The sequence below is a fragment of the Fusarium odoratissimum genome (assembly GCF_000260195.1).
Source record: "Fusarium odoratissimum NRRL 54006 unplaced genomic scaffold supercont1.6, whole genome shotgun sequence".
NCBI lineage: Eukaryota > Fungi > Ascomycota > Sordariomycetes > Hypocreales > Nectriaceae > Fusarium > Fusarium odoratissimum.
Window position 1 is genome coordinate 60297 of NW_022158692.1, and position 19984 is coordinate 80280.

The 19984-nt window shown below is 46.6% G+C and overlaps 3 protein-coding genes across 4 annotated transcripts; all 3 read left to right on the forward strand.

Annotated features, from left to right (window-relative positions):
- Positions 1–4008: 4008 nt before the first annotated feature.
- FOIG_04616 (uncharacterized protein) lies at positions 4009–5156 on the forward strand (the record flags this gene model as incomplete). Its single annotated transcript, XM_031202904.1, has 3 exons — positions 4009–4260; positions 4335–4822; positions 4889–5156. 3 exons carry the CDS (start codon positions 4009–4011, stop codon positions 5154–5156), a joined length of 1008 nt encoding a protein of 335 aa, XP_031066483.1.
- A 1180-nt stretch (positions 5157–6336) lies between these two features.
- On the forward strand, positions 6337–8044 carry FOIG_04617 (uncharacterized protein; the record flags this gene model as incomplete). The annotated part of the gene is made up of 4 exons (XM_031202905.1): positions 6337–6427; positions 6493–7736; positions 7761–7934; positions 7997–8044. The coding sequence occupies 4 exons, from the start codon at positions 6337–6339 to the stop codon at positions 8042–8044; spliced, it is 1557 nt and encodes a 518-aa protein (XP_031066484.1).
- Positions 8045–13535: 5491 nt separating this feature from the next.
- On the forward strand, positions 13536–17883 carry FOIG_04618 (uncharacterized protein). 2 transcript variants are annotated; one of them, XM_031202906.1, is made up of 6 exons: positions 13536–15530; positions 15583–15837; positions 15903–16729; positions 16779–17166; positions 17220–17334; positions 17388–17882. In XM_031202906.1, exons 1-6 carry the CDS (start codon positions 14043–14045, stop codon positions 17630–17632), a joined length of 3318 nt encoding a protein of 1105 aa, XP_031066485.1. In that variant the 5' UTR covers positions 13536–14042; the 3' UTR covers positions 17633–17882. The 2 variants fall into 2 exon arrangements, with proteins under 2 accessions (XP_031066485.1, XP_031066486.1); XM_031202907.1 differs by having other exon boundaries at positions 15903–17166; positions 17388–17883.
- Positions 17884–19984: the final 2101 nt, after the last annotated feature.

Genomic DNA, 19984 nt, shown 5'->3' on the forward strand with positions numbered 1-19984 from the left:
AGTCTGATTATATACAGCATAAAGCGGAGATATCCCTCATCTCGTCCTCCCAAACAAGAAATGCCTCATCAATCCCTCCAGCTCATCCTTAGGGCCTCTTCCGCTGCACCACTTTCGCCGAACCCTCGGTCACGCTGTCGAGCCTCTCTATTGTCTCGAACTCCTGTTTCGGGGCTGCGCAGCGTGCCATCGACCTGCAGCCCCGTCGAGCCCGTCGGGTCAGTGACTGTACTGCATATTGATACGTTGCACGCCGCTACTCCTGTCACGTTTACGAGTGTGCTCGTGACAAACTCAACAACGGGCGTGGTCTGGTGGGAAGTGGTGTTTCTGTGGATTTAGATGGGTGGTTTGTTGGTCTGAGAGTAGGAGTCTTGCACATACTCTTGGTTGGATTATTGGGTTTATCTGGCACAATGAAACAAGTTCCACCCACCAGGAGACGCTAAGTAACACAACCCTGTCACCTACACACCTCCATTGGATTAATTTTCCCACGACATTCGCCTTCTTCGCCCATGATGACGTCTCTGGGTAGTACTCATCAGCAGCGTGGTGTTCATTTTTGAGAATATCTCCAGCCAGCCTATCGCCCCTGGAGTGCTTCTTGCTATTGAGTATTGACTACGCCCTTGGGCCACCTACTCGTTTTCCCCACACCCGAGCCCATACCGCCGAGCAGCTTGCTCCATCTGTAGCTCATTAATGTGTGCCTCAAATGAACTTTGAGATGCTTGAGGTGCGACTGATTCTATCGAGACGGAGCTGATTGAGAGTGTAAGAAGCTGAAATGGAGGGGGAAGCTTCACATGATAATGGGCGCCAGGCACCATGACGGAGGTCATGGGGTAAGCTTGACCCTGCGCAAACAGGAGCTGCGCTGTACTATCAGGAACAGACGAGGCTCGCTCTTCCGCAACGGTATCGGCGCCTCTAGGCAGGCTGGTAAACCTATTTACTAATAACCTGCATGATAAGTGTGTGTAGCAAAATTCTCTCACCTTACACCCCCACTATCTAAACACAAAATTCTCAACCACCAGGCATGCCAAAGCCTAATACTGAAGGTAGAGTCCTTCTTGCACTTGACTCCTTTCAAGAGGGCCTAGAACTACGTGCCTGACGCGCCGCAGAAATGTATCGGGTTCATCATCGTACCTTGCAACGCTGTCGAAAAGTCACTCGATCCTAACACATTTGGCCCCCAAAACAGCGGGAGCTGCCTGATCTAGAAGAAGATATATTAGTTCGCTTTATTCTTACGCCAGCTTTGTAAGTGTTTCCCTTGCGACTGTCTTATGTTGAAGCAATGGGCCAATCGTCTCCTCGCTGACCGCGAGGCGTTACCTATTGGCATGCGCTAGGCCTCTAACCTCGTCAAGCCATAAACAGAGCTAACAGCGCGTCTTTTTCGGAGATAAATACAGAAGAGCTAAATGCAAAGATTCAGAAGTTATTTAGGGCTAGTTTGTGCTTATATAAAATATTACCACTAAGTATATCTATTACCTTAAAGTTAGATATCTATAACTTTAATAAGACTGGCTTAAAAATAAAGGTTATTTTAATAGTTATAATTATTATAAGTATAGAAAGACATTCTACGGCAGAACGTAGTTAGCATGGAAACCGAGAATAGATTAGAGTAATATAAGGCGTAAGTTCTAAGTGTTAGTGCATGCCACCATTTATCATTATAGCAAGTAAGAATTACCTCTCGATGTAGTATAAAAATAGTCCTCTACTGCAGGACTAGGTTACTGATACTATGACCAAAACGGCTGGATTATAAATAAAATAGGGCTGGAATAAATAAAATAATTCGATAAGCATACTATACTATGCACAACTGGCAAATATCGCCTCCTTATCCTAGATAATTATAGCAGTCACTACTTAGCTGGCTTTAAACTATACCAGCTTATCTATCTTATATAATTTAGCATGTTAATATTAGGAGTTTTAGCCTGCTTGAGTAGGCATATAGTTTATATTTTAAGAAGAGAATAAAGGAAGGTATAACGTGTTTGATAAGCGAGTGTTGCAACCTATTTCTCACCTTAAAAGCTATTTTTTAAATAATTCTTAAAATTTTAAATTAAGCTTAAAATAGCTAGATTTAAATAGCTTATATATAAGTCCTAAAGTAAGCTTTGTTAATTTTCCAAGATTTTTTAAAAAAATCTTACATCACGTTAAGTTATATTAGGAAAAAGAGCTTCTTTTTTGCTTTTTATATACCTTTCTAAAACTCTTTAATAGAGAAGAATATTTAAGAAGGCTTCTAAGGGGCATTTCCAGCGCCTTTAAGCCCTAAGAGTGAGATTCTTAAGCTTAATATGAAGCTGCAGATGCCGATACTAGTCCTGGGGTCGATTAGTTAATAGTACCTTAGGTGTCAAAGACGCCAAGCAAGCCGATTAAGGCGACTCTATAATCGGATTTCATTAAGAATCGAATCTATAGACATTAAGGAAGCTCTCTAATATCTAATTTACATGATATAAATCAGTTTGCTAAAGGAACACAGGGCATTATGCATCAGATCGCCTTATCGAAGTCAGAGGTGCAGATCCTTTGGGAGGAAAATGAGACACTTAGCTGGCATCGATAGGCTACAAAGTAGCATCTGAGATAAGTAGTAAGCCTTATAATAGGCCAAGAGCAAGACTTTCATAGCCAGAATAAGGTCAGCGCGCAGCTATAGGTTAAAAGTCAAGGAAATGGTTAACAGAAATAGATAATAGAAACGAAGCAACGGCGGTGCTGCCTCTGTGGCAGGACGGGGCGTAACGCGCGAATTTGTCAGATAGAAGTAAACCTGTTTGGAGAAGGCGGGAGCGACTCATCCGATGCCATTACATGCATTATGGTCGATATCACAGGGATGTAAAGACATCTGGGTATGGTGAAGTGGGCAACTCGCTTGTCCGGGCAGCTCGCTTATTATGTACGTAATTAAGTACTAGTAGTCTCTTACCTCTATTTCTATTAACATACTTATGCTGGATTTTAACAAAAGACGTTAATAGATACTAATAAACACTATCGTCAGATAAGTGTGAAAAGCTAATATTCTACTTCTCCAGCATTTCGCTTCCTAAAGCCTAACTTACAACTCTATCTGCCTCTGTGTTCCCACCTAAGATTGTGTTCTTGCGTTGACAACTATCTCACTTGTATATCCAAGTACGTCTCGCCGATAATGAGCGAGCCTGACTTCAGACGGCTGCACCAGAATTCTCCTTATGTGTTATGCGCAAGCTTCCCGCGATTCAGACTCGATTTGTTACCATCCCCCTGGATCCCTCCTATACTAGGCCGTCTCACCCCATAACACGTCGTTGAATTGGCCTGTGCTTGGGTGAATTTGACCAGCAGCCCACTGTTTATAAGGCTTATTGAGGCTTTGCAAAGGACGCGTCCAACCAGAGGTCGTGGCTACCTTGGCGCGAATCTTAAGGGACGTTGGGCTACGCGAGTGATGAAGTACGTGGTCAGTCCGTTTGGCTGCAATCCAAAACACCCTGACCTTAGTGATTCTTAATGAAGTCAAGGCTCCGCTTGCTGGCGGAAGAGATATGGCATCGTCTAGGGCTAGATTCTAATGTCCAGCCAGACCGTCAAGCGGGCCTGTCTAGCGTTGAATAATCGTTGCGGAAAATTCCGGGGCTGGTACAAAGCTTGGCTAATGGACAGCGATGAACTAAACGAGTCAGGAATCGCGGTTCTACGGAGTAGGCCGTGAGCCACGTTCTAGCTTCGGCATTTGCCGCACACCATTTGCGCGCTCGTTGCATAACTGCTTGGGCACCATTGGCGAGGCTGGTCGGAACATAGAATCTAAATGGACTGTGCGGGCGCCGGCTGTCACTAACACCTGTTGAGTAAAAACAAACATAACTTCCATACATTAATATAGTACTTAATATTCTCATCTTGCCCTTTACTCTTGAACCGCCTCATCATTTTTCCGTGTGGCTTGCTCCGGCTCCATCATTCGCCGCCATGTCGATCTCATCCGATCCTGTGTACTTTGAGCTCAGTTGGTCTATCCTGAGCACCATTGGAATCGGAAACTTCCTCTTTGGGCTTCTTGTTTGCACTATCACCAGCTTTTCACAAATATCCGCCATTCCACTTATAACGTCTGCCGCCGGGGCCACGGCGAATGGGCTGTGCTACTATGCATTCTATACCCAAGGGTACCCCGTTAAAGGCAAGGCCGTAGCATCGGCATTTGCAGACTTGTTTTGGTTGGTAAGGGTCTTCTTGATCTGGACAAAGATTCAGAATATTGCCGTCTCTGGCTGACGCTGGATTTTATATAAAAGGTCCAGGAAGCAGGGCTCTCATTCTACAGCTACGTGATATTGAGCTATGTACTACGAAACCGCCGCTGGCACGTCTTTGCCGGTTTATTTTGGACTATTATGGTCATAATTTCAGCCCTTAGAATAACAATCACCATCACGAGGGTCAGATCGATCCTAGACGGAGGTACTTCGTATCAGGAAGTCATCGACAATCTTCATATCGGCTACTTTGTATCGATTGCCACTGTGGAATGCATCAACGCATATTTCCTGCTAACCATCTTCGCCTCCGCAAAAACCTCGTCCCTAAAAGCAGCCATTAAGGCGGGCCCCTTTCGATATTTAATGCGAAGCGCTGAGGTTCGTCTGGCTCTGCTCGCCGTCATTGGCGTTACGAGGGCCATCACATACTCCTTCCAGACTACCGCGCAGAGCGCGACGAACGTAGCAAGCCAACTAGACCGGTTCGCCTACACCATGGAATGCCTCTTCCCTGTCGTCATGCTGTTAGTTAAACCTATCACTTCCATATAGGTACTCTTGCCATACGCTTACTAACTTTTATCTCATAGCATTGACATGCTCGCGTCCAGATTAGTGTTCACAGATCAGGCGTATACATCCTCTTCTCGAAGTCGGACACCCAGAATTTGCCTCAAACAACTCACCTCAAATACTAATGAGGGGTTGTATTCTGTACCGCCAAATGATCAAATAGTTGAGATCCACAGAAGTGAAAATATTATTGGCCGGACAAGCTCACAGGAGCGTATCCTTGAGTCTGGAGTATCTCAAAGGACGGCCTCAGAGATCGTGCATGAAGACATAAATGGAAGGTGAGGTATTAGCAAGAGGGGTAATTTTGAGGTGTACAGACCCTATGATTTACCTGGATGAGAAAGAAGTAACTAGGAATTATATGAAGTTCAGGCGTCCAGCTTCTCGTCGCGAAATTAAGACGATGTAATGATAATTGATAAGATAGTTAGTTTACTTAGCAACAAACCTAACTATATGACTACCTACATCACGAAATCTTTATATATAACGAAGTATATGCAACATAGGTTATGTGGCGAGAGAAAGCTTCTATAAAAGTAACCACTATTCCTAAGATATTATAAGCTATTTAATAAGTCTCTATGAACTGTGGTGCTTGCGACCTCAATAAGACAAAAACCTTGAGCCGCTCTGCGTGAGTGGCAGGTTAGTGTGAAGCCCATTATTGACGCTTGTACAGAGTATCAGGTACACATGTCCATATGCTAAGTAGTCCCTTTACGCTTAGTGGATAGGCAGCCTCGAGCTAGGAATGAAAGGCTGCCGTTGGAGGCCATCACGGGCAGGGCAACAGGGGGAAAAGACACGCGGAAGAGAGAGGGTTTCGGGGAGGGAGATACTGGTGCAGAGTCTGTAAGGTTGCAATTGATAACACGAGAGCCTGTTGGTACTTCTATCACAGCCAATTTTGAATGGGGCGGCGCCTCCTGATTGGTCTATTGACTTATCGTGGCCCCCCTATAGGGGATACCAGCGTTAGCCTACATGTGCCATCGTGCCTAACACAAAAAAAGCATCAATGGAGGCTTACCCCGCATCCAACATCCAGCCTCAACGAACTGCAGACAATCAAGCAATGACATGTCTCATCCCCCCTTTTTCATTTTCTTATGACGTATAGTATGTTGATATGTCATTTTACTGATCGCGCCACACCATCTTACCGTCAGAGCTGCCATTATGACGCCTGGCTGTTGCAAGACTTGTCGGGTAACAAGTGCGACGCGGCATCATTGCCGATAAGCGTTGATGTTCACATTTATGTCGTGACACCGATTGATGTTATAGGAAGGTTGCAACAAACTTATTTTAGAGGTGCCATACTTAGTATAAAGTAGTAAACCAGATCGTAGTAGTTGTGGTTTAGACCCAAGTATCAATTCATGCTATTCCTAGCCAACGTTCGCAGCAGTAAGGGAGGCAGTAGCAACGGTACCCTGGTCCTAAAGCAACTGAAATAATGTCGAAAACCAAGGACTCTACCGCTATCCCCGAAGGACAGATTGAAGACATGAAAGAGGGCACTGCTTTCAGGGAGCAGCAGAATCCTGGTGCGTTCACTATCCTACAGCCGAGCTCGTGCTTATCATCCTCATTGGAATTAATCTTGATTCAGTTCCCCGGAGCGTTGCTGGCTCCGTTAATAATGCCGGAGATGTCTCAGACGACGCCGGCAATATTATCGGCACGACCTTGCCATTGGGACAGGACGAGCCAGACAAAGAAAAGCAAGAGGAACAACAGGAGGAATATGGCGAATACACAACTCAGGAAGCTGAGAAGAAATATGGCCGCCTAGACCTTAACAACCCAAAGGATACCGTTGATCGCCTTGCTGGTGCTGTCAGCAGCACAGGCAAGCCCGCTGTTGGCGGCGTAACCAGCGCACTGGGTCTCGGAGGCATGTCGGATGAGACGCCCGAAGCTCCCAAGCAGGGCGAGGACGTCATAGGCCAGATGCTTGAGGCCAAGACCAAGGATCAGAAGGATAATAGTATCAGCTTCGAGGACTGCGATATGCCCACAGGCGACAAGGAGGTGGTCGAGACGGAGGGTAGGCTCAAAGAAGTCATCTCTGAAGAGGTAAAGGACAAGATCTCCAAAGTCGAAGAGAGGGTGGACGAGAAAGACGTACCAAGAGTGCCCGAGGACGCTATTCAGGATGAAGCCCCTAAGTCGGAGATACCCGAGGGCAAGGCCCGCAGGCCTGAGGCTCCTGACGTGGAGGTAACTGAGGGAAAGTTTCCTGGTAAGGAAGCCGCTCGCGAGTTGGCTGGTGTTACCGTCGAGGCAGTCGGTCAAGCCCCCTTTGAGAGCCGACAAGTTGGTGCCGAAGGTGGCCTCATGCAACTCAAGGGCAGCAAGGTCGATGAGGGTGGAGCCATCCTTGACCGTCGCGGGAACGTTATCAATAAGACCAAGGCCTGGGATGCGCCTTATCCCGGTGCCGAGCAGACTGCTGAAGAAAGGCTGCAACGTGAGCAGGCTGAGCAAGTGAAGGCGAAGAGGAAAGAGGAGACCAAGAAGGACAAGGAGCTAGCCAGCGCGCTAGCCTACAACATTGATCAGACCCAAGACAAAATCCGACCCATCTGCAAAATGATCAACAACGAGATTAGCATTGCCGAGGCCCAGCTCGGGAAGGAGTATAGTGAGGAGCACCTCGTCAGGCAAGTCCGGCCTCTGATTGAGCAGGGCGCCAAGATTCTAAGCGATGTCAATGGTGTCATCCAAGGTATTAATCCCGACAGCCGCCTCCAGAGGAACGCACAGCAGAAGGCGGCGATCGCCGAGGCTACTTCTGAGGAGTATCATCTCGCCGAGTTGTTGAAGGAGGCGAGTATCGAAGGTTCTTCTTCCGTAAGCCTTTGCTAAAACCAACAGCTTACTGGTAGTGTCACTACTACCATCGAACGCGCCAGGCGCAAGCTCGAGAGCATGCCTCATGCCAAGAAGGAGCTCAACCCTCTCTGGGCTCTTCTCGCAGTACCTCTGTTCCATATCATCGCTGCCATTGAACTCTTGCTCGATGGTATGCTTGGCCTGGTTGGCAGATTGGTAGGCCATCATCCTTGCCCCCTTTTGCGTTGTTCATGGATCAACAATCTAATGCAGTATAGCTGCACGGAGATGTCATTAACTCCTTGACCGGTAGAAAGAAGGAATAAATGTGTCCGATATTGGGGTCCATTGTGTGTATTGCTCTCTCCCCGATAGTTGGGTTGGAACCCTATTTCTATCTGTTCAGTAATGACCTATCTAAGAGGTTGTTACAGTGCCGAGACAGCTCCCTGACCGGTAGTTCGGTCATCCGGTTAGCCGGTCTCATTTTCACCAGTATTCAACAAAATGACACGATTGATTGAAAGGGTATCTGCCGATTTGATGATATATGTAAATAAGAGTTAATTTGTTAGTTCATTGCAATGCTACTAGGTTGTTCGGCCCTTAAGGAAATGAGTCGTAGCTTGATAGTCACTACGATACTGGTGACTAGTGTCTTGGTAGATCTCAGTTCCTAGGAAGTGCTTTGGGAGACTTCAGGTCAAGTGCATGCAATGTATTACGCCCAGGAACCTAAAGCTTCACCATACCACCTCACTCTTTAGCCTAATTACGTGTCCTAACATTTTGACCACAAGCATATCCTTTAGCTAAGAACAGGGAAGACAGACAATCCCCGTAGGTCATATCTTAATTGGGTTGTTATGCCTGATGCGTCCCATGTGTGTAAAATGGCTCTCACTCTTATCTGACGATGATGTCTAGTAGACCTCATTGAACAATATTCTCAGACATTTCCACTCAAGTAATCTAGTCGGGAACCCTGGCATTCTTTGGTCTTTGATTGGATTGGGAAGTAAGAAAGTCACAATGGTAGTGATAGAGTTAGCCAGGTGATTGGCTTAAGCTCAAGGTTTTGGTGATTGTGGCGGTGATAATAGCAAGAGGGGTGCGTCATGTTAAACAACACGAAGTGATAAGATTCAGGTCAGTAAGCAGTTTGTCTTGTGGTAATAATAATGATGATGATGGTAATGACTATAGTCCAGAGGAGAGATATAGAACAACTGATTACCTCAGGGTAGGTCAAAATAAGAAAAGGTTTCAATATAGACATAAATGACATTATTTACTTTAAGCCAGGTTCTTTTTAGGGTTAGTCATCTTTATCGTCAAGTAGTACATTAAGGTAATTCTTCAAGCTATACCTATATTCTTCTAATGTTAGTAAGAGGACCCTTATGTAAAATATTGTCTTTACTTGGTTGCGATATAGTTGAGCAAGCTTGCCGTTGATCTTGACAATCTCGTCCACCAAAGGACATGCAGGGTATAGCAAGCCAGAGCATTTTCTTATTTGTTCATGAGGACATGACAGGGTTAAAATGCGGGTATTGGCTACCTCCTAGGCTCGTCAAGGGTTTTTCATTTTATAACTCCTCTCATTCGCCCATTTCTAAAGCCACTTATCAGGGATTAAGACTACCAGACGTTAAATCGACTATGAATTCGATTTTTAATCGACTATAACCTCTTCCTTTAATAAATAAAATCCTCCAGCGTCTTTTAAAAAGATTCATTATATCGAAAGCTATTAATTCATCTATTTTTTTTTTCTTTTCTTTTTTTTTACATTGACGTGGTTGATTTACTGGGAATTTTTTAACGTGTTATTGAACCCGTCTGCCATTTTCGCTAACACTTGCACGACGCCGCCCCAACCCGCACCCTCCACGCATTACTGACACCTTGTCCTGAGGTGTGTGTTAACCTCGTTAGGGAGGGTTGCAAATTCGCACAACTCGGATTGGGTTGGACGATGAAGACTGCTTACTAGGGCCTATTGTCTTTATTGGCAAGTAACTTATCATACTACGATTAGCATCTATAGAATAAACCTGACTAGACCTGGGTTTTGGTTAGGTCTGAGATGTCTGCTGCTTCGCTGGGTGAGGTAAATTAGTCTGGTCACTGGAGTCAGCTGCCCTTTTCTATAAAATGAACGGTAGTGGCCTTTCACAGGTTTCATGGGAGCTCATATCCAATTAAACATTTAGAATGTACCTACCCCGTACTTTGTCCAAACGCGTCCGTGCACACGCCAGTGTCCCAATCTCTGGTTTTTGGTATGCCAGAGGGTCTTGCCGGTCAGGAGTGTAAGGGCACGAAAGGAATGCCTTCTTTATAGAACTTGTAAGATTCGCAGTTCAATGGTGGACGGATTGACAGGTTTTTATATCGAGTTTCTGCCCTAAAGCCTTCCAATTTTCACATGTCAAGCTGCTTCAAGAACATATCGACAAAGCAAAGTTTATGCACAGTAACCCATAATACGTTTTGCTGCAAGCCTACTGTACCAAGGGTAGACGGTACCATGCAGTACCCCTCCACCGTCAAGACCCCTTCACCGGTAAGCAAAAATGAAATTTCCTCATACAAAATGCTTTTGTCAATTACTCATTCCTCGGTTGGTATTTAAGTTATATTTACGTGCAGGAGTTGGTTCTGTTGAGAATCTGCCGTTCTTTAATACTATGGCATAACTTTGTAGGTTACGTAAGTGGCTTGCCGTATTCCAATAATGTAAAATAGCTATGGATGACTTTCTTACGACTACTTTCTCAAGCCTACCTTCATCGGACTTACATCTACCTTCAAGCCACAAAACCGGCTTTGAAATGCCCTGAGACTTCTATACTGCGAGTGAAATTGTTAAAACCATGCTGGATGCCACGGATAATAGCCTCTCCTAAAACTAATCTGCCTAGAAGCATGGCATTCCTCAAACCACTCTTTTAGACCATTTAAGATATCTTCCATCTAAATCCGAGGTCACCTATCCCGCCTAACTGTTATCAAAGACCTAAGAGACTAGATTAGTCAGCTGGGTACTTAGATAAGAGCCTCTTGGCTATGCTCCATCTTATAGTCAAGTCCACGCCACCGCCGCTGCCCTTTTACGACAATAAGGTCAGGAAAAGCCTCTCGGTGTACACTGGGTAGCCAGATTCATAAAACGCCATCCAGCTACCAAGGCTAAGATAGGAAAGCGCCAGGAGGCATCGAGGTTTAATTCCTTTACTCTAATGGCCGTCAATTGGTACTTTGATATCCGCGAAAGACAGTATGGATAGATCAAGCCTGAGAACACAGTTACTGTCCACGAAGGCGGTATCCTGGAGGGATTTAGTAAGGACTCGCCTTTTTTTACTATTAACTTACTATAAATTTACCGATAAACTATGAATATAGGCTTAGACTCCTTGTTTATTGGCAGCAGCGATTTAAACAAGAAGGCCTTTCTCAAAGGCTCTCAGTCCCGCATTATGACTAGCTTTATCGAAGCCGTGACTGCAGATGGCCGTCTTTTGCATACTTGGGCATTATGAGGAGAGCTCTACCCACTCCCGATTGGTCAATTAGATCTTGTCATCTGATAATATTAAGATTGTGGATGCTGAATTCCTTGACAAGTCGTCTAATTTCATTGATTCTGCTTAATATATTATGACCTCTCGCGTGAGTTCTTAGGCTACCAAACATGCTGCCTGCTACTGCCTACTACTGCCTGCCTGCAGCGTACTTGGCACTGCATTGAATAGGTAGCTTGCTTCTTTTTATATATATGTACCTATAAACCTTGGCAAGGAATTTACTTACTCCTCATCTCCTTCCCTGCCTGTTACTACGGCATCATCCACAGCAAGATATTGTTTTGCAGTCCACCTTTATTATATATGCCTTGAACCATGTCTTTCTCACAGCATTCATTATCTCCTACCGCCCCTACAACGCCTTCCATGTTGAACCTCTCCTTGCCAACGCCCAGTGTTGCTTCTAGTGCTCTTCCAAGTACTGCCTCGATCCCCTCCGAGAAACCTTCATTCTGGACCTTTTTTTTTTTTTTTTTGATATGCAAGAGGTTCGGAGCCTGAATTCAGACCAAAGGAGAGATCTGATCGAAGTGGGAAGTCCTCAAATAAAAGCCTGCATTATTGTATCGCCTGTTGGGAACTTAAGCGTACGGAGAGGTTTCTCTCTGTATTTGCTAGTGGTACACTATAGGTTGAAGGCAGTGAGGCTTCATTATCCCAATGCTTTACCCTGATGGATGCTATCCTCACCTATTTTAAGGATCAGAAGGTTTATCCTACTTTGTCAAGATAATACTTAAAGCTAATGATTTATATTTATTAATACTTTTATAAGACTTAGCTTCCTAGCTAATAATAAGACTTCTTTATAATAATAAGCCTAATATATATTACTTAAGTAATATAAGATATATTAACTAACCTACTTAGTCTAAATGCCTTATATAATCTGCAAATATAAACCTAGTACAGACTAGTTTCCCTGTTTAAAACCCATAACTAATATATATTAAGTCTTAGATGTAAGGTTATAAGGCAAGCTTAACTGCTAAGAGCTTCCCGCGATGTTAATATCATCGGCGGGGAAAGCTAATAGAAGGGAGAGTGGAATAATTAAATACTCTACAGGATTAACATCCAAGCGAGGGTGATGGTGGGTTGTTGCCCATATTGACATCGGCGTGATAAGAGTCCCCGTGCTACCCATTTCCATGCCTACCGGTATTAAAAGAGCAAGAGAAGAAGCAGGTAATTATTAGTGCGGACATTCTAGGGCGTTAATTATATTATTACTTAAATAGTAAAGGGCCTATTATTAGGTTTTATACTACTGCATATTATATAGGTAAATAGACATCTTACCCTTGCGCTGCATTACTGACTTTGCTTGCCGATAGTACATAACGGGTTTAGCATTATAGAGGCTAATTAATACTAATTAGGAATGGTCTGTTAGCGCTCCAGGAGGCTCCAGACCTCTTGATCCAGTCTAGTCTAAGTTTTTGAAACTGTGAATCCAGTCTAACCAAATCTACTCTAATGCTAGTCTAGTCTAACTAGATCACTGGTTCGAGAGATTGGGTGACAGTTGGGCATGAGTCGATTTGGGGGCCAGACACACTTGGCGGGTGTTAGCCCACACTTTTGTACGTGCGTAGGACCCTTCATCTCTCACTCGGTTGCTTCGGATGGTGTCGGACTCACCGTGGGTCACGTGTGGTCCTTAGCGGCCCGAGTTGGTATTATTAGATTAATTGTGCATTCAATCTTTTTTCCATCTTCTAAGACCATTGTTAGTCCTTTTATAGATAATCCTCTATTTCTCGAAGATTCATCTCTTTTGGTCGTTTCAGGTGGCGAGACCTTTATGATCCTGCCCCTCGTTTTAGTCAGCTCAGCTGGACCTTCCTCATTCGTCTACCAGGTGGGGATGCCAGATGCTCCGTGTTTCGATATGCCCGCTCTCGCTGCTGGGATTCGTGGAACACTTGGAGCAAATGTCTCGGGACCCGCGGCCGGTAGTTCAGCTTCCCTTGGTTTCCCGGAACGTGCGGCAAATGCATCAGACGAGAGTTAAGATAAACTTTAATCTGGCCTGGAGGTAGCTTCTTTCTTCGAGCTTGACTACATGAAGCCGTAGTGGCGAACATTGGTGCTGGTGCTAACAAGGGTCTTGGACGCCCGTTTGGAAGGGCCTAGACAGTACACGCAACAGGCAAATCCTTGGCAATTTAACCACGATAGAGTTTCTGACATCCTTGACCAAACTTTAATTACCTATCGCTTTTCCTCAACAACCATTCAATCATCTCCCCATCCCCATTGTAATCCATTTCCAATCGAAACCACTGGGGTTGTCTCCATTCCCGTTGATGAATCATGGTCAAGGCAGAACCAATCGCCTCTGAAGGCCCTCGTGAGTGGGAGATGCTCAAGTACATACCAAACTGCTGCTTTTGTCCGCTGTCTGCTTGGGTTAACTTTGGTTCCCAGACACGATGGGTAGACTGGCTCCTGTAGACAAGCGCTGACGTCCCAACACAGATATGCCTCTTCCTTCACCACGAGCACGATCACTGGAGATGCTCCTTGTTTCGACGCCATCTTGAATGCTCTCTCACAGCTGGCCGCATTCCGTCTCCAGGCTCGCCGCGCCATCATCTCATTCTTTGACCGCAAGTATCAGCACATTGTCGCTGAGGCCACTCAGTCCTCTCCCATTGGCCCCTGCCCAGACCGCATCAGGGACCGGCTCTGGCCCTCTGGGATTCACCCTCGTGGCGATAACATGTGCGAGCATGTCCTTCAGTTCCGGAGCACGAAACCTGCCTCTTTGGATCACGATGTGGGACTGGAGGTCTTGGTCATTCCTGACCTTGCCGAAGATGCCCACTCACCCAGTGGCTCATGTGTCCAAGGGCTTCCTCATCATCGATTCTATTGCGGTATACCTATCCAAACCCCCAGAGGATTCAACATCGGTGTTTTGAGCGTTTTCGATGACAGTCCCAGGCCTAGTGGTCTAGATCAGGCTTCCATCCAGCTCCTGAGGGATCTCTCCAAGACCATCATGTCCTATCTAGAGACGCGTCGCGCCACAGAAAATTTCATTCGCAGTGAGCGCATGGTGAATGGCCTTAGCCACCTGATCCGTGGCAATGACAATGCTGCCAACGACGTTCCTAGCTCTAGACAGTGCGACAGCCGGACTCGGAGGTTTCAGCAAAACGACCCATCTAGCAACCATGTCTCTGGCAGTCACATGATGAAGACCAGCGCAAGCTTACAGGATAGCCCCGAGTGCTCCAATGGGGCTACAAATAAACTTCCCTCACCTTTCACCAAGCCAGCAGCTCTGGCTTCACTCAGTCCAGCCACCCATCTTCAGACCGACACATCGCATTTTGTTGACCCCCAGAAAGTTGAGTTTGCAAGCATGCTTAGCAAGGCCGCGGATATCGTCTGTAATTCACTGAAAGTTGACGGCGCACTCTTTCTCGATGCAGGTGTCAACTCCATTGGGGCTCCCATGGAACATGAGAATAAGTCGTTACACTCTGTGAACGATTCCGCATCGAGCAGCGAGGACAGCTCGGCGGACCACGTCAGCGATCCCCAGAACAAGAGGCCTTGTACCATACTCGCCCTCTCCACCATTGATCAGGCTATACTGGACCTAGTCCAACCAGGGTTGCAAATATCGCTCAATCAGAAGACCCTTAAAAGACTAATTTCCCGCTATCCAAATGGAAAAGTTTTCAGTTTCGAGGAGTCGGGCTCGTTGTACTCAGGGGAATCATCATCCGGAGAGGAGACAGACCCTCGTCTTCCCGATACCCGAACTGCAAAGACGGCCGCAGATAACAAATCCACCTCCTCACGTAAGGATGAAGCCAGGCCCGTTGCCGAGCTATTTGCCGGGGCGAGGAGTGTTGCATTAGTCCCCCTATGGGATCCCTCCCGAAACCGATTCTACGCTTGCGGCCTCGTCTGGAGCAAGACAGCCGCTCGCATTCTCACACCAGAAGCAGACCTGCCGTACCTGAAAGCCCTTGGGATTGTCACCATGGCTGAGATCAACCGGATCGACATGACACTCGCCAACAAGGCCAAGGCGGATCTGCTAGGCACGTTAAGCCACGAGCTCCGTTCGCCGCTCCATGGAATCTTAGCCGGTGCGGAGCTTTTGGCCGGTACTTCACTCGACCTGTTCCAGCAAGAAGTTGTACACGCGTTGGAAATATCCGGCAAGACACTGCTTGACACCATCGATCACGTACGATATGTTCGGCCGAGCCAAAATTGTCATGTCGCTAATCCCTGTGTAGCTATTGATATTCAGTAAAGTGAACACTCTCTCGCGAGTGTTCAAGTCGCAAAAGGAGCACAGGAGACACCGTAGCCCTTTCGGATCCGGTAAACACGATGAGGAGAGCAGAGCAAATACTAGGCCCGAGATGCAGTCTCTGTGCTCAGATGTTGCATTGGACAGACTCGCCGAAGAAGTTATCGAAACCGTCACCATCGGCCACAGTTTCCACTACGCAGTCATGCCACAAGGGCCAAGATGGCTCACGCCAGATGTAAGTTTTGAAAATGAATCCACAATCGATAATCGAGCGCCTTACCAACCATGTCGAGTTCATAGGCGGATCTGGTCGGCAAGGTACAAATCACAGTTGATATAGATCATCGCAAGCCGTGGCTGTTTCGTACTGCACCTGGTGCTATCCGCCGAATTCTCATGAACATCCTCGGCAACGCCCTGAAGTACACGTCCCAAGGCCACGTGAAAATCAGCCTTAAGCAGGAAAAGGGCACCTTACACAAAGGGCCGCGAAAGTCAACCACCGTAGTCCTTACCGTTTCGGACACGGGCAAGGGCATTGGCGATGATTTTCTGCACAACAAACTCTTCGTTCCATTCTCCCAGGAAGATTCGCTTACTGTGGGCACCGGTTTAGGGCTCAGCATTGTGAAGCAGATTGTCACATCACTCGACGGCTCCATTGGCGTTCGAAGCCATGTCGGCAAGGGCACGACCGTGTCAGTCTCCTTGCCACTAGCTTACGCCGACCCTGGAACTGACAACATGGGTAAGACAGAGCGGGAAGAAGAGCCATTGGGTTTCGATGGCAACATTCTTGACTCTATCCGGGTGGCAGCTGTGGGGTTCACCCGCGTCCCGTGTGCTGCTGCCGAGGTCAACAGCGCGGCACAACTCCCACTGGAAAGTCTGCCTCTGAAGTGGTTCAATATCAACCTCTGGGAAGCTGAGAAGGATGATCCTACCGCCCCTGGCCCCGATATCATCATTTATAGTGAGGCTGCCTTTAGCAAACTTGATGAGAATTCCATCAACGGCCACCTCCTACCTGGGGTCGTGATATGTCACAACGCCGGAACTACTGTAAAGCTAGATACGCTGTACAGGGAGTCTGGCACAAAATCTGTATTCGAGTTCATTCACCAGCCGTGAGTCGAGCCGCGATCATCATCTAATCATCTACTCACCGACTGATAGGAATACACCCCGAAAGTTCGGCAGGATCCTGGGCTATGCTCTCAATCGCTGGAAGCAGCTGCAAACAACACATACTCTGAGTAGCACAGAGGGTTCTGGCAACAATACTGACGAGTCTCCTTTTCCCGTATCGAGCGTAGATAGTAATCGGTCGTGGAACTGGACGAATCGAGAACAGTCTAGTGAGAGTGCATCATCCGCGGATAGCCAGCCCGACCAGCAGACGAACTCGAATTCGAACCCCAATGGACCGATCAAATCTGAGGATCAAGGGCCTCAATCCAAACAGACACGCGGAAGCAGCCCAGACAACTCAGCAACGGAAGAAGGGTCTGTCCAGCCGCATTCCGAGTTTCTTCTTGTAGATGACAACTCGATTAATCTGAAGGCGAGTTCACACTGTTGATGTCTGGCGAGCTTCAAACACTGACCCATGTCCAGATTCTCTCCGCCTATATGAAGAGATTGCACAGAAATTATCGCACGGCTGTGAACGGCTTCGAGGCTCTGAAGACGTTCCAGTTGAACCCAGAGAGATTTTGCTGCGTCCTAATGGGTAGTCCCAACCCCCAGACCCTACTACGAAACCGAGACTAATGAGCATGCCAGATATCAATATGCCAATAATGGACGGTCTTGAAGCGACGCGACTCATCCGCAAATTTGAGAGGGAATATCACCTTAAGCCTGTCACCATCATCGCTATTACTGGTCTCGCAACAGATGGCGCTAGAGATGAGGCGTTTGCCAGTGGCCTTGATGTCTTCCTGACACGACCAGTCAGTTTGGGTCAACTTATACCAGTACTTGAAGAGAGGGGTGTTAATGAGGCGAAGGCCAGAATAAAGGTGTAAAAGTAAGGTATTTACGGGAGGAGTGAATTCTTTCAATGAGTGTACCACCACTCAGGCTTTCTATCCATACCCCATACCGGTGTTCCATACGGGGCCTCATGGAATATGGAATCTGGAATTGTCGCAGGGTAGGCATGGTCTTCATGGCCTCAGAAAACAACTGTATTAGTAATCTAGCTATATGCTTTAAGTAACTCTACGAAATAGAATACCCCGCACAAGAAACAACTTAAGAACAATTAAAAAAAAAACACATTTTGCTGCTGCTTAACACATTTTACTTTAACCCTTTAAGCACGATCAGTGCGACAGGAATACAACCCATCTCCTAAGTGGGCAACCCTCCATTCCGGTCACGATGCGGGGTTGTAGCTAATTAAAATGCGTCAGATTAACCGTACATAATTCGTCTGCTAAATTAGGTGGTGATAGAAGTCCCATCAATGCCGGCTTTTACAAATTGGTTCATCACAAATACAGCATCCCCACGTGGTCTGACTACGCACCTTTGGCCTCCTGTTCCTCTTCCTCTTGGTGTTGTTCCCGCTAACCTCCTTAAGAGGGCACCAATCCTGAGATTTTGCTCGTATCTGCCCCTGCCGACACCCCTGACAGACTAGGCAATCTGATTTAATATGACGGTTGACAAAGTTGATCTCGCGATTGACGTATTCACGCTGTAATTCGGCGTCCTGTAGATCGCGCTCGTCTCCTGCTCGGTAATGTTTTCTTGCCTGACTGTCGTGGCCGTAGGCGTTAAATAATTCGTTATAAATGCACTCTCGCCACTCCCTATGATTCGTGGATCACTTCCAATTTGGCTGCCCGTGAAGTTAAACAACATAGCTATTAACAAGGGCCACATCAAGGAGGAAGGTCCAAGCTAGTGCCTGCTACGGGTCCCGGCGTAGGGCATGTTCATACTTGTAATATGACCTCAATTGGTCACCACGGTCAACATGGTTCATCTCTTCGTTATAAGCAGCAGCCACTGTCGGTATGTTGATCATTTTGACAGCTTCGTCACCCAAAAAAAACGGCGTATTGGCTTGGCTTCTGATTTCTTGGATGACGGCTTCTTCTGTCGGATGACACGCTCATCGTCGGCACCGGTGAACACGGTAAATGAGAATAACACAAGTTTATTGTCCTTCCAAGCCATTTGGTTGACCTATGGTCACGCACGAAGACGAATTAGTAGGGCATTCTCAGCCAAAAGTATCTAAAGTCAGTACCTGGTTATCAGGGGTTGGTATCACCTTGACGGCATTAAATTCATACATTCTTTTGGCCTTGCCGTCATCGTTCTTATCCCTGACTAATTCCTTGTGGATGCCGCTATTGGTACGAGCTGTGCCAGTGGCCTCGTAGCCCTGCTTACGGAGGTTGCGGAAGAGAGGTGTGGACGAGAAGAGGTTATCCACAAAGACGTGATATGTCGATTTTGGCAGTGTTTTTGTAAGGCCAACAACGACGGCTTGGGTTGAGTTCAATGCATCATCGTTGTCTCCTGTACCAGGAGATTTCTTTGCGGCCTTAGCTAAGACCTGCCTTCTTTTTCTAGGCCAGGCTTGTGAGGGTTGTGGTGATAACTCCTGTGTTGAAATTTCAACGCCAACCGCACCGTATTCGTCCTCTTTGATATGCCATAGCCACTTGACATAGAAGCCCATTTGGGCTATGACCCAAATCTTGAAGCCAACGGGGTCGGGCTTACCTTTGATAGTCGTGATAGAGTCACTGTTGCCCGTATATCGGATTATGCACTCATCGACGGCTAAGTGAGGTCCAGGCCGGAAAAGCTGCATAGATACGGCTTGTATATGGTCAGACCACTCTTCGATGCCTTGGAATACTCTCGGAAGTGGTGCAGTCTCATCGATTTGGGTGTGATCGAAGGGTCGAAGGTGCCTGTGGATAAGTTGAAATTTATTGTCTGGTATAATGCCGTGTGACCCGCTGCTGTATTAACTTCCACTCTCTCTGCTGATACTATCTGGTTTGCGGTTGTATAGACTACTACTTCCTCTGCTGATGCTATATGGGTTGCTGCTTTGTGGGCTATCGTTGTCTGGTTTGATGCTGCGGGAACTGCTGCTATATTGACTGCTGTTGTCTCTGTTGGCGTCGCTGTTGCTGATTACTGCAGGAAATCTTGATGCCGAAGGGGGCATGCTTTTGAAGTCATCACATGGCCTAGTATACGGCATCTGCTACACTTTGGTGGTGCCTTGTGCTTGCCAACAGTCTCAAAAGCCTCAAAGGAGCTAGATGATCTTGTAGTGCTTGATTGTGGTAGATTGGACCTGGCAGCCGTCGCTTCTACACGAGTGCGAGGCTTAAGTAGCAGCT